At 62.6% G+C, this 14,505-nt stretch overlaps 1 protein-coding gene across 1 annotated transcript; it reads left to right on the top strand.

The window, feature by feature from the left end:
• The first annotated feature begins 2,284 nt into the window (after positions 1–2,284).
• Positions 2,285–6,149, top strand: OLFML3 (olfactomedin like 3). Its single transcript, XM_075910297.1, has 3 exons — positions 2,285–2,503; positions 2,965–3,250; positions 4,567–6,149. Exons 1-3 carry the CDS (start codon positions 2,399–2,401, stop codon positions 5,349–5,351), a joined length of 1,176 nt encoding a protein of 391 aa, XP_075766412.1. The 5' UTR covers positions 2,285–2,398; the 3' UTR covers positions 5,352–6,149.
• The last annotated feature ends 8,356 nt before the right edge of the window (positions 6,150–14,505 follow it).

The raw sequence follows: 14,505 nt of genomic DNA, 5'->3' as shown, positions 1-14,505 counted from the left end.
GCTAGAAGTGCCTTCTAATCTCTTACCTACAACTCCCTTGCTGCAGATTAAGCCCATTTTATTTGTCCCGCCTTCAGTGACATGGAGAACAATTGGTCACTGCCCTCTAAAACGGCCTTACTATATTTGAAGCCTTACCGGGTTCCCCCTCGCTCTTCTGGAGACTGAATGTGCCCAGGGTTTTGCCTTTCCTCGGGGATCAAGTTCTTAAGCTTTCTCCTTTTGTTGCTCTCCTCTGGACTCTGGTTTGTCCCCATCTCTCTCTGAGCATGGCAACCGGGCCTCCAGCTGAGGCCCCACAAGGCTGAGGAGAGCAGGGCTCCTAAGTCCTGGGACTTGCCTGGGAAGAGGCCCCGCAATGACACTAGCCACCTCTGCGACTGCATCGCCTTGTTGCCTCTCCTTTAGCGTGTGACCGGCTCTGCGCCCCAGAGCCGCCTGGCCAGGGATTGCCCCGAAGGCGTGAGGCACGTGGCTTTTCCTCCCTCCGCCACAGGCTCTGCACTTCTCTCTAGTGGAGCCAGGCCAGCTCTCTGATTGGTCAGGCTCGTTCTGAATTCTCCCCTTCTCCTCCAGATGCTTGTCACTCCTGGACGTGGGGTCAGCTGGCTCCCGTGCGCCATTGCCATCATAAGGGAGATATGGACCCAGGACTGGCCTCAGCTGCCCCTCTAGCCACGCTGGCCCTAGACAGCTACTCTGGTCTTCCCGCCAGTTGTGCACCCGCCTCTCAGCACTGCCCTTACGCTGCACGGCCCCAGCTTGCCTAGCAGGATGCATCTCCTCTGGCTTTCCCACCATGCACTAGGCCAGGAGCTCTCAAAGCAGGAAACTGGGTTGGGGGGCCTTATTGGTCCTTGACAAATCCCTGCTGGCTAGTCCTTGTAGCCCCATTGCCCCCAGGCGCTCACAACCGGTTGTGTCCTCATTTGTTCCAGGAGCTCTCCAGGAATCGGCGTTGGGCTGCCTGGTCTCCTCGGTTCTGTGCGAACACAGCGCTGTGTGGGCCCCACTCCCGGCCGCTGGACCCAGCCTGTCCTCCAGGAGTGCGTGAGGGCACTTCCTAGGTAGTCAGAGGCTCTGTGGGGCTCAGGGGCCTGGCCCTGGGTGCTGCAAGGCGCAGCTGCCTGTTGGCCAGCGTGTGAGGAAGCCCGATTTGTGCGGTGGGTGAGGCGCTCGCTCGTGACGCTAGATGGTGCAATAGCCCTTTGGAGAAAGAGCAAGCCAAGCGGCAGCGCTGCAGAGAGTGGGGCTGCAGGGCTGAGAGCCTGCCCAGGGCTGATTCCCACAGACTCCTGGCCCCCTTCACAGGCCATTAGGCACCGAGAGTGGGCAACCCCAGACAGCTTCAAGGCTCCACCTGCCGGGTACCCCAGCCTGGGGGCTCTCCCCATTTGCCTTTCCCCCGGGCTGTGCTGGTGCCGGCGCGGCCCGTGGGGGCTGTTCCGCTGCGCCGGCACCAGGCTCAGGCAGGTCCTGCAGAGACGGGGGAACTGACCCCGTGCTGCCCAGGAGTGTTGGGCACACGCCAGCTTTCCCACAAGCCCTGTCGCAGCAGGCCCAGCTTTCCGTTCCTCCCACTGCTGCTGCCACCTGGTTCTGTTTAACTCCCTGGGAGGTGCGGGAAGGGGCGGGAATTCCAGGGCTGGAGTTAACCTCTGAAAGGAAACACCCCACTCCGCAGCCTCTAGTCACTGCACGTCACAGCTTCATACCGAGACCTGCCTGCCCTGCGCTCTAGTCCAGTCGCGCCTCCACCTAGGCCCAGCCCGACTAAGTTCTGGGGCCGGGGCTGCCTCACACAACATGCACCTGCAGCACCCAGCCCCAAATCACCGTCCCCAGCCTTCCTGGAGCTGCATTCGGACAGGGACTCCTCGCTGAGGGGCGTGCGGAGTGGCACATCGCACGGCCCTAGCATGGCTCAGTGGTAAGGAGCACGCTCTGTCCTTGGGCTCACAGCTGTTGTGCCAGGCTAGGCCCGTGCCGTGCCAAGGGAGCCCTGTCCTGGCGTAGCAAGGGGACGGCTGAACTCTGCAGCTAACCTGCGTGTGGGGTACACTGGGCAATGACTCAGCTTCTCCATCTCCCTCTAGAGCCGACGCTCCCACCCCGGGCAGCTGCGCCGTGCCCGCGTGTGCAAGGACCCGGAGGCCGGCGGTGCCTCGTTTGCGGGGTCTGTCGCCGGCCCCAGAGCACGAAGGGGTTAAGGCGCACGCTTCCTTTGGCACCAACAGCCCTGCCTGGCGAGCCGTCTGGATTTCATAAAGGCAGCGACTGAGGCAGCGTCCCGCCCCCAGGAACTGTCCAAACATTCCAAAGCCGTGAGCACAGCACCGAGCGCGCCTGCTCGCGCCCACCCTGCGAGGCAGAGCAGTGCTGCCGTCCCAGGCCAGCCATGGCCCCACGGCTCAGCCTCCTCCTCGCCCTGCTCCTGGCCGGGGCCAGCATGGCCCAGCAGCAGTTGATGGAATACATGGAGAGGAGACTTGCCGTTTTGGAGGTAGGCCCGTGTCTCCCCTCTCCCTGCCCTGCTATGGGGGGCCAGGCCTGGTGCCGGCTTCTCCCGAACCCGCCGTGCTCAGCAGAGTTCCCCCTGCTCCGTGGACGGTTTTACCAGCACCTAGAGCAATGCTAATCCGCCCCGCCGAGGCGCAGTGCAGGGAACGCAGAGGAGCCTGCCGCACACGTGCTGAGCGTGCGGGTGCCAAGGGCTGGGGGAGTGTAGGAGCAGGCGCTGGGCATGTGGGCGGCCGCTCAGGGGAGCAGGAGAGCTGAGGCCGGAGGGTGACTCCAAACTGCGGCGCAGCGGGGGGGGGGAGGTTGTTTGAGGGGGTCACGCGAGCTGGTCACGGGTCAGTCACAGGCCTGATGGCCGGGGGAGCGAGAAGGCTGCCCCCTGCACGCTCCGCGCCAGCCCCCTCCAGCCAGCGGGGTCCCAGCACCTCGCACTCTCGCCCCCAGGAGCGGATCTCCCAGTGGCACGACCAGAGCAGCCGCTACTCCACCGAGCTGCGGGAGTTCAAGAACCAGGTGCTCACGATGCTGGAGAACTCGGAGAAGGAGCGGGAGAGGCTGCGCGCGGAGGTGGAGAACGCGGCCGTGCGGGTGGACCGGCTGGAGCGGGAGGTGGACTACCTCGAGACGCAGAACCCGGCTCCGCCCTGCGTGGAGGTGGACGAGAAGCTGATGGAGAACCAGGGCTCAGCAGCCAAGAGGAGGAAGAATGAGAAGTATGACAAGCTGACAGGTGAGCCCGAGCGTCTCCCCCAGCCAGCGCCGGAGTCTAGACCTGCCCACGGGGCCTATTGGTCCAGCGAGAACGGCCCTGGCCCACCTCCAGGCAAAGATTTCCCGGGCCGGGTCTGTGGGCGGCGGGGCTGGGTCCCGCTGACTGCACAGTGGGGTCACAAGGCAGCCAGCCTGTGGGGCAGGGGCTGTCTCCTAGGCCCCACTATGGCCCCCTGGGCTCAGCTGTTACTGCCTGCCAGGCTAACCTAAGCTGCTCCTAGTGCTCGCCTCGGACCCCAGCCACGTGCCGGGAGGGCTGCCCAGCCCCACAGCCGCTGCCTCCGCCTCCTCAGACACTCGGGCGCCCTGATCAGGAGCCCGGTGCTGCTGCACGCAGAGACGGGGGGCCATGGGGAATTACAGCCCACCTGGCCCACGAGCACCCTGGGCGTCAGAGCCCAGCAGGGGAGCCAGCCCCAGGGGAGCAGCTGCCCCCACGTGCCCCTCCCAGCAGCTCAGGGGCGGGAGTTTGGCTCAGGCTCCGTCGAAGCAAAGCGGCTCAGGTCCCAGTGTTTGAAGCTGGCCTGTTGGGGCGCTTGGCGCGAGTCTCCGGGAGACGGCAGGCCCGGTGCTGAGTCCTGGGCCGAGCGCCTCAGCTGACTTGGCCGGGCTGGGGGCCTGCTTCGTGTCTCCAGCCAGGCTCCCAAATGGGAGGCAAGAAAAAGGGGCAGGATTGCCTGTGGAGTCAGGGCGAGGTCACCGCTCTCCCTGGGCTCGTGGGGAGCTGCCCCAGGCAGCCAGCGGGCGGGACACGTGCGTTGAACATGACGCCCTAGCAGCCATGGTCCCAGCTTGGTCGTCAGCCTGGCCTGGGGGGCGGGACGGAGGAGCACTTGAGAGCTGGGTTAAAACCTCCGCGCTCGGAACCCAGCTTCCGGGGCAAATCCAGGTCTGGGAAAGGCAGGAAAACCTTCGGCTTGAGCAGCACCTTTCTCCTGCGGAGCTGGGATCCCGAAAGCCGAGGGCCCCGAGCGGAGGGCTGTGGGGAGGCCACTGCCCACCCGCTGGGAATCTTCTGTGGGCTGGGCAGAGACACTAAACCCGGAGGCAGCAGGGGAGGGCAAGTAACTCGCTGCCAGGGGCTGACCTCACTGCCTCCGTGGGGGGCACTGGGAGGAATCCCGTTTTCTTCTCCAAGACTCAGCCATAAATACTCTGCTAGACCCCCCCCTTCTCCCAGATGCTTATTCCCCCACCCTGGGTGCGTGGGGAGGGTGCGAAGACACCTGGGGCCTGCAGGGGTGGGCTCTCACGGGCTCTCCTGCGCCCTCACAGATTGCAGCGACACCATCTCCCAGGTGAAAGCCATGAAGATCCTGAAGAAGTTTGGCAGCAGCGCTGGGCTGTGGACCAAGGACCCGGTGGGGAGCTCGGAGAAGATCTACGTCTTCGACGGCACCAGCAATGACACCGTCTACGTGTTCCCCAGGATGAGGGAGTTCACGCTGTTCTCTGCCACGCGGAAGGCTGCCCGCATCAAACTGCCCTACCCCTGGGTGGGCACCGGCCACCTGGTGTATGGGGGGCACCTCTACTACATCCGGCAGCAGGGCACCTTCCAGGTCATCAAGTTCAGCTTGGCCAACAAGACCGTCGTGGACAGCTCCGTGTTCCCCGCCGAGGAGCAGATCCCCGTCTTCGGCCTCTCTGCCTTCAACTACATCGACATGGCCGCCGACGAGGAAGGGCTCTGGGCCATCTACGCCACCCGGGAGAACGAGAAGAACATCTGCCTGGCCAAGCTGGACCCGGCCTCCCTGGACATAGAGCAGATGTGGGACACGCCATGCCCCCGGGAGAACGCTGAGAGCGCCTTCGTCCTCTGCGGCGCCCTCTACGTGGTGTACAACACCCGGCTGCCCAGCCGCTCCCGCGTGCAGTGCGTCTTTGACGTCAGCGGCGCCATGACGCCCGAGGACGCGGCCTTGGTCTACTTCCCCAAGCGCTACGGCTCGCACTCCAGCATGAAGTACAACCCCAAGGAGCGGCAGATCTACGCCTGGGACGACGGCTACCAGATCATCTACAGGATGGAGATGAAAAAGAAAGCGGAGATCTGAGCGGGGCAGGCCCGGCCTGTCCCTGCCCCGCCACCCTGCCCCATGCTGAGTGGTGCCTGGCCCGTGCGGCCACACATGCCCAGCCTGCCCCAGGGTGGCAGAGCCAGCTCAGGGCTCATGCCAGGGCCGCCCACCTTTCCATGCCTGTGAATAGGGCTGCAGCCGCACCCCGGCCAGTCCTGCCTCTTGACTGATGCCGCTGGGCCCCGAGGGCTGGCAGCGTGAGCCCAGGGCTGCTGGGGGCCGTGGCACTGTGGGGCGTCGACTCGCAGCGAGCGGCAGTGGGGGCTTTTAGCGGGATTTAAAATAAAGAGCCTGGAGGGGCCAGCGCCAGGAGGTGGGCTTGGCGGGAGCCCTCCGAGATGCAGGCCCCCGCGGCTGGCAGGCTGCACTCGCAGTGGCTTCCACGGGGGGCGCACTCCCTCGGGCCTGGGGGGCTGGCATGGCTGGCAGGCTTCGGGGGCTCTCTGCGCGGTGAGAGCCAGGCGGGCCGCTGTGCTCTGCCTCCCGCCCTGTGCGAACAGCCAGCGCCTGGGCCTTTGTCCTGAGATCAGTGCAGCCTGCTTCCTCCCCCTGTGCCCAGAGACTTCGCACTGAACCGGCTGCGGCTCAGCCCCTGCTAAGCTACTGCTGCCCCTCCCCTGCTTCCGCCCCCTTCGCACGCACCAGCCTGCCTCCCGCTCGGACTCGACTAGCACCCCCGCCCCAGGCCCAGGCTCGCGACCGGGAGGTGGCGTGGGCTGGAGCCCAAAGGATTAAGGCAGCCGAGGAACCTGTGTAATAAAGGATTTTCCACTCGCCTCGTCTCCCTGCGCTGTGCCTGCCCTGCGGCCGTGCCCAGCCGTGCCTCCCGGTCCCGGGTTCCCGGCCAGGCCACGCTGGCAGCAGCCTTCCCTGTGTGGCTGCTCCATGGGCCCCAGGCGGGGAGAGATTTATTCCTGCAGCAGCCAGGCTGGGCGCCAAACGAGGGGCCCCCCAGGCCCGGGGAGACCCTCCCATCACTGGGGCGCGAGCACGTGCAGGACCCCGCGGGTGCCAGCGAGGAGCCCGAGGGGCTTGGTGCCTGTCTTGCTTCCATCCCCCGAGGCCAGTGGTGAGCAGACACTGACCCCTCGGTACCCAGCCAGGGCAGGGCGCGAGAGCGAGGGAGAGAGCAGCTGGATGTATGATCTGTGCTCACCCTGGTGGGCAGGGCCCTGGGGGGGAAGGGGGAGTCCCAGCTGACGGGTGGCTACTCTGCCACGGGTGGGTCCCTGGCTCTGTTCCCAGCCTGAGGTCCTGCTGTGCTGGCAGGAGGTGGGTGCAGATGTCTGCGGTATGATGGGCCCCCAGCACCTGCAGAGCTGCACCTGGCTGCGAGGGGACCCGGCTCGGAGCCCCAGGCATGGCTCTGCTCAGCCCAGTGCGTGGCTGCCTGTGCGGTACAGCCACGGTCCCTGGCCAGCCCGGCGTGTCAGCACAGCCGGCCCTGGAAGTGACGACAAAGCCGTGGCCGCAGGGCTAGGCTCAGGGCCGTTCCCCTGCCCGCCAGCCTCAAGGGATCCCACACGGGCAGGCCAGCCCCTCTGAAACGGCCTCTCAGGGTGGAGGGCAGCAGCAGCCCGGGGGAGGGGAATAGGCCCAAAGACCCCAGGCCCCGTGATGTCTGTTGCTCCCTTTGCCCAGGGCTCGTTGCGTCTGAGGCCTGCGGCCCACAAGGCAGCCTGAGCCTGTTCCGGGCTGCGGGGTTCCTGCCAGCCCCACGAGCCGCGACCACCCTGCCGTGCGGAAGCAGGCTCCCCGCGGGGAGCGGCGTGTTCTACCCGGGGCGGGCCAGGCCAGCAGCTCCCAGCAGGGTCCAACGCGGCCGCGCCAATTGTGTGCAGCACTCGGGTGTTGGCCCAGGGAGGCTTGGGGGGCAGGACCCGGGGGGGACCAGCAGGTTTCCTTGGCTACTCGGGGCGATCAGCTCGCCTCAAGGCCTATCTCCTGCAGCCTCCCAGACCAGGCATGGTCCCCATGGCGGGGCCGTTTCCTGCCCGTGCCGCAGCCGGCCTGCGGGCGCCCAACGTCTGTGGCCAGCCATCGCCTTGTGAGCGCTGCAGCCAATGGCTGGAGAACTGGCTGCAGGAAGAGGCACAGGGCGGCCGGCCGCTGAGGGAGGCGGGAGGGCTCCTGGTCACTCTCCCAGCCAGGGACTCGGGGGTGTGATGGTGCAGGAGGGTGTGATCAGAGTGAGAATCACACCTATGTGTCTTCAGCCATAATGGGCTGGAGCTGGGCAGGCCAGGGACATCTGAGTCCAGTATTGAGCGCACACGGGTCTCCTGCACTCGCTGGGGCAGCGTTGCCCGCGAGCCGGGCGCGTGTGCGGCGCTCAGGAGAGATTCCGAGGCTGACTGGCAGCTCGCACCCCGCCGAGCGTGTTTCTCCTTGGTGGATTCCGCACGTGGCCGGAGATTAGAGGGAGTATTGCCGGGGCTGGGACGTTTCTAGCTTTGGGGGGGTCATGAGCGTGGCTGGGGGTGGGGAGGCCTCTGAAGTGTCTCTTCCTGCTCACGGCAAAACCAGCAGGCGTGGCATCCTCGTGCCACAGGGGAGCTCTCCGGCACGTCTCCTGCCAGGCTCGTACCATAACCCGCCAGCCTCACCTCCATGCCTAACGGCTCCAGTCTGCAGCAGGAGCAGATTTACCCCGCAGGTTTGTCTCTCTCCCCCTCAGCCCCTCTGCCCACAGCCTGGCCTTTTGTAATTGCAGAAAATGGTTCGTGAACTGCAAAATGACTGCCCTCAGATGCCAGTTCCAACCCTTCCTTGCACAATTGACGCGTCAGGCAGCCAACCAGCCAGGAGCTACCAGATGTTCTCCTGTGATGCAACCCAGAGCTGCTGGGAAACACAGATAGGCTTTGCACAAATGTGCCACAACACATCCACGCCCCATCCCCCTTCCTTTTACTGGCTGTGACTAAGCATAAGGCGGCTGGGCCGGCCCGGCCGTGCAGCGCTCTGGGGATGCACATGGGGCAGTGGGGGATCTCGGATCGGGTGGGGAGGAGACCAGACTTTTCTGGGCTGGGCGCTGGCTTCTGTTTTGGAGCTTCCCAGTGGCCAGACCACTCCTGTGGTGCAGCTCCCACGTGGCAACGAAACTGTGGCCGGTGCCCCACTCCGAGGAGACACATCTCTGCAGCTGAGCTCCGAGAGCCCGGCGGGGGGGGGTGGCCCGGAGAGCACAGCCCTGAGGGCAGGCGGAGCTGCTCTGCTCAGAGACGCTTCCCCTCCCCATTCGATCTAGGCCAGCCCAGGAGCGGCCGGTCCCAGACTGGCAGGGCTGGTTAGGGAGCTGCATCCAACAGCTTAGCACGTGAGTGCGGGTCTCACCCAGGTCCTGTGGGGGGTTGGGTGCAAAGGTGACACGAAACCAGAGCGTGGTGCGGTCTGCGAGGCACAAGAGAAAGTGCATCGCACGGCCCCAAGGCCTCCGCTGAGCCAGTCCAGCAGTCGTCTCAGCGCTGGGCCTCCTCTGCAGCTAGCGCCCGGCCGGGGGAGGAGGAAAAGGGGGGTTCGCCGCTCAGGATGGCCCCGCAACCGTGGTACCAAGTAGCCAAGTGCCAGCCTGGCTTGCGTGCGGGGGTACGTAGGACTCTCTGGGTCTGTCCCTAGCACACAGCAGCCAGGGCTGAGCAGAGCAGTCTGCAGATGGAGGAGCTGCAGACGGGGGTTGCTGTGGGCAGGGTGGGAGCGTCCCAAGTACAGGAGATGCTGCGTGTGGAGCTGACACATGGCGCAGTGGGAAGAGCGGCACCGGGGGGCACTGCAGGGCCTAGGGGCGCTGTGCCTTGCAGCTGTTGAGTTGAACCTGGCCTCTCTCTGGGCTCTTCTCTCTTTGGCTACTCAGTCACGTTCCCTTTCTCCATCAGGTGTCTCTCCGCTCCAGCAGTGAGGGGCGCCCTCGCCAGGACAGCCCAGCTACCAGCTGGTGCCCAGTTGGTCCTGCACACTGGTTCCTCCAGCCAGTGATGAGAAGCAGACGGAGCCTGAGCGAATCCACTGGGCTGCGGGTCCACGGACAGCGAATTGAACACGGATTTACACAAGAGTCAGGGATTTTGCGGCCTGAGCCAGTTACTTCCTGGGCTCTCAACCAGGCGTGTGACCCTCCCATTCTTCCTGGGTCCTGTGGCTGCTGCTTGTCCCCAGGGTGGGAAAAGTGACCCCTTCTGCATTTAGCCCTTCACATATCGCCTGCCCCAGTTCCTTCAAGAGACCTCGCCTGCAATTCCACAGCCACCTTCACACGTCCCCATTTTACACAGGAAATATTGGCTGGGTGTGTAAAGCATGGTTAAAATACACACTTTGACTGGAATTGGATGGTGTGAAAAGTTCAACTCGTGTTGTGAGTCAAGCAGAGAAATTCTCCGTGTGTGAAAGGATGTGTGAACTGTCGACTTAATTTCCAGATCAGTAGCTTCACAGTCACAAGAATGTAATTTTTAAGAAACTGCTTAGTTGTAAATAAGCAGGTGACTGATTCCTCTAGCGGGAGCTAAAACAGGCGGGTTTAGTTTAGCGCCGCAGCCACCACCACCATCTCACCCAGCCTAGAAATGGCCAGAGCTCAGCAGCTCCCGTTTTTATCAAGGGGAGGGGCTAAATGTCTCATCTGGGGCAGAAGTCACCCTGCAGAGGCCCAAGTACCTGTCGGGCAGATGCTCTGTTTGAACAGATGTTGTGCAGGTAGAAGCCACGTTCTCCTCAGCAAACACAGCTGGCTTGAGGGCAAGTCTGTGCACGTTGCCACGGTGCAAGTAGCGCGGCTTCCCCCGGGGTGAACTGGACGGACGCATGCCGGTGCAGGGGTGCCCAGCACACCAGGCTGGACACCAGCAGGAAGTGACACGGGCAAAGGAAGGAGAGGCTGTGGGGGGAGCCTGCCAGTCTGCCCGTGCCTCTGCGCCCAGCAAGCACCTACCGCTGCCTTTCCACAGGAAGCTTTGCCCAGACACCAATTGCTCACAGGGCAAGTGGCTGAAAGTTGCCGGTGCCGTAAGGGGGTGACTCTGTGATGGGTGCAGCCTGTGATCTAATGGCCCCTTCTGCCCTGGAACTCTCCGACTCCACAGACTCTGGGTATGTCTGTGCTGCAGTTTTTCCGAGAAAACCTCACATACGTCCACACTGCAATCACGTTCTTTTGAAAGAGCAGAAGGGTTTGCCGGCGTTGGTAATCTCTTTGGGGAAAGGGCTGTAGGTGTGGCCCGGGAAGAGGGAGTTCTTTGGGAAGAAGAGGGAAGCGGAAAGAGCACAGGTGCCCTGGTGGCCGCTCTGCCCACAGCAATCACAGCCGACATGCGAGAGTGTGGACGCTCTCTGTCCAAACAGCAGACGGCTGTTTCGATGCGCTTTGGCAGTGTGGATGCTCTCTGTGGGAAGAAGGTTTTCCAGAGGATCTCTTCCGGAAAAGCTTCTTCCGAAAGGAGCCTGCAGGCTAGACATAGCCTCTGTCTCCTCACAGATGAGCTGGACGCCACCGTAGAAAGCTCCCCAGACGGCGGAGCAGAGCACTCATCACCTGCTGCTTGTCTCTTGGCCAGGGGACACAAAGCCAGAGGGGTTTCAGCCTGGCCTGGCCTTCTCCCGGGCTCTCAGACAGATCTCTTCGCATTTCCGCTCTTAGCGAGGGGAGCTGCACTGCAGCAGCCGAATGCGCAAGGAAGAAAACCCTCCCATCGGCAGCCCGAGCAGTACCTCCCCGAGCAGACACCAGCCCACGGCTGTGCTTCCCTCTGCCGCTGGGCGTGAGCCTCCCGGCCGAGGCAGGAGGACTTGGGCTAGTGAGTGCTGGACCGCAGGGAGGACCTGGCAAAGGCCCTGGCTCGTCACCAGAATTTGGACCCTGGGGCAGGATGGCGTTGAGCTTGGGTGGGGAGCTCCTGTGATTTGCAGCACATCTGCCCAGCTGCAGTGTGGCCTTAGCCCAGCTGGCCAGGGCTCTGCCAAGCCTGCCTCAGTTTGCCTGGAAGCCCCTCGCTGCTGAGTGCTGGAGAAACCCCTCAGGGCCGGATGGACCCTCGCCGTCTCCGGTTTCTGAGCGAGTGTGGCTCTAGCCAGGGACGTGCCCTCACGCTGCCCGTGTTCCCGTGTGGACTCCAGTGCTCCTCTCCCTCCAGAGGCAGCGAGCGAGCTCCCTGCCCCAAGGCGCCTGGCGGAAGGCGATGCCAGCGAGCTGCTGGCCGGGTTGGGGCTCTGGAAGTCCTGCTGGGGTTACGCTATGGCTGTGCACAGGAAGCCCAGAGGCCACGGGCGAGTGACGTTCTGCTATCTTCCAGCAGCTGTTGGCGTGTGGTAGCCCCTTAAAAACCAGAGCGACGTTCTGGTCCCCAAGCCCCCGCGGCTGCTGTCAGAGCCATCTGCCCTCGCTGGCAGGGGGGCCGTGCACAAACCGGCAGGAGGCACGAAGCCTAAAAGGGAGCCCCAGAGCCGCTCTTTCGAGCAACGGCTCCCCGGAGCCATTCCCAGTAACTCCTCCCCGGGGCTCCACATCGAGGGTGCGGGCGCAGTTCAAGGCTTCCCTGCTATTTCCAAATGGTGAGCTGGGGAGTTGTTTTGGAGCGATACTTTCCTAACGTAGACATGCCCAGGAGCAGCCTGCGGCCCAGCTAGTCCCAAGGAGCCTGTGGTCCCGGCAAGATCACTCGGACACTCCGCAGAGCCCCGGGGGCGAGTGGCTTGTCTCCCCTGCCACAGCACCTCCGGCCCAGCCTGAGACAAGGCCCTTGTGCTGCATGCACAGAGACAAGGCAGACAAAGGGCAGGCGCAGGGCAGCATTGGCAGCATCTCCATTTCACAGCGGGAGACCTGAGGCCCCAAGAGGCCAAGTGACTAGCCCAGGGTGACGTAGGGAGTTTGGGGCTGAACTGCGAGGTGTGGATTCCATTCCTGGCTCTGTCACATTCACCTCCAGATCATCCTTCCTCCCGCCACAGGGCAGCCTCTGATGCAGAGGGGCTTATAGCAAAGTTCCCTCTAACCCTTCCCCCCGGGTGCAGATTTTGTCCATGTGTGGAACAATTGCTATGTGCACCACAACATGTGCACAGGCACCACTGGTAGAAGCAAAAGCCTAGCTGTGGGGATTCTGCTAATTAGCTGGATGGCACTTGACTCTCTGCTGAGCAGCTGCTCCAGCATCCAGCTTACAGGGATCTAGCCTTATACACGAATTCGTAGTGATGCTTCATGTTCTCTGCACGGATGAGCCCCACACCTGCATTCCTTCCCCACACCACATGCTGGCAGATGAGCTGAGCCAATTTCATGTGTGACTTGTATTCTGTGTGAGCACCACTCCTGGCATCGTTTGAGAAAGGGTCAGTAATATGGCTAACATGAGAGTAACGGGTCTTGGGAGAGGTCTGATTTTCCGGGAGACAGGGTTAAGAGCTGAAGGCTCAGCAGTCTGGGAACAGAAAGTCTGCACGAGCTAGAAGAGGGAACACTTAGGGCACGTCTGCGCAGCAGGCTAACGCTGAGATAAGCTATGCAACGTGAGCGACGCTAATTACACAGCCAAAGTCGAAAGAGCTTATATCGGCGTGTGGCGCTGTCTAGGCAGCCGGAAGTCCAGGGAAGAGCGCTCCTCCCCTGACTGCCCTCACTCCTTGTGCAACGAGGGCTACAGAGTGGGAGAAAGCAGTCCTCCAGCTCGACCTCATGTTGAAATAGCTGCTTGTGCGTAGACGTGGACTTTGTTATTTCGGAATAAGGTCGGTCATTGTGAAATAACGCTGCGGTGCAGGCATAGCTTTACAGTGGACAAGATAACAACGGGGAAAACAAGCCTAAAACATAAATGAAGTTAAAAAGCAGGTTGTGCATAAACAGTGCGTACTCAGAGCACGCTAGGCAGAAATCGGTCCCTAGAAAATAAGCAGCCCGTCCCAGATGCGCGGTGTGTAAATGTACATAGAGTGAGGTTGGCTGTGACACTCGAGTGACGCCCACTCTCTCTGCGGGAGTGTGATCAGCGCCACACCCCGTCCAAACCAAACACCTGAGCGACAAAGCCAAGGTCAAACCAAGAGCGGTCTCGGCTCCCTACCCCCAGCACAGTGGGGCCAGGATGGGATTGGATCCGTTCGTCCAGAGCAGAGAACATATGGTGATTATCTGTGCAGCTGTACTGCCAAGAACGGCAAGCCAGCTGATCAGCAGTGAAAGCAGGAGGGTCTACTGGAGGAACTTTCCAGGGCACGGGAGCAGTGGGGCAAATCCAAAGGGGCCTATGAACACCACAGAGCTATATAGGGACAGGCAGGGGAAAAAACCTCCAGCAAATTGTGCTGGATAAAAAAGGCAGAAGAAAGAAGCAAAACAATTTTTACTACAGGAACTAACCCTGAAAGGGGGCCGGACGCAGGCCCGGCCTTAGGGCAAGGCGAGCAAGGTGGTTGCCTTGGGCCCTGCACCTTCGGGACCCCGTGCTGCCCGGCGCCCACCAACTGCTCGCTCGCTGCCCTGGCTGGGAGCCGCTCGGCCACGGGGCCCCGCAAACGCTTTAGCTGGGCCTGTCCGGACGTGCCAGAGCTAGACATTCTGTAGAAAATCTGGGTGGGGGGAAGGCTGAAAGAGCAAAGAGAAATCTCTACGGTACATCCCAACACTTAGCAGGGCAGCCATAAATCAGTCCATGACGGGCTTAGTATGAGGCTCCACGCCCCTCGCTGCATGTCTCCCCCATGTCTCTGTACCTGGCAGCTTCCGGGGAGCTGGGGGAAGAGACCACCGAGGGGCTGTCAAGGGACAGGTGCCACGTTGGTCCCTTGTCGGGCACCTTCGGTTATTGCGTAGAGCAGCCTCCATCCCACCCACATACCTAGGGAGGGTTTACTTTGCACAAACGCTTAGGAGCAGCAAAAGTGAAGTGGAAAATCAGCTGCAGTTGCTGATCAGCTTATGAGAAGTGGCTCCCAGCCAGTACTTCACACCTCCAAACACCAGCTAATTCAGCCTCACAATAACCCTCTCGGCATCATCTTCCTCTGGGGCTCCACGGAACAAGCCTGCCTGCAGTCGCTCCGACCTGGAGCAATCCCTACTGCCTGAGAGTGGCAAGAGACCCCGCTCAAGGGATTACGGTAAACGGGCCCGCACCACTCAGGCTGCCTG

This window comes from Pelodiscus sinensis, chromosome 27, assembly GCF_049634645.1.
Source record: "Pelodiscus sinensis isolate JC-2024 chromosome 27, ASM4963464v1, whole genome shotgun sequence".
NCBI classification, from domain to species: Eukaryota; Metazoa; Chordata; order Testudines; family Trionychidae; genus Pelodiscus; species Pelodiscus sinensis.
Note: the sequence above shows the minus strand (reverse complement) of the source record. Positions and strands in the feature narration are given on the sequence as shown.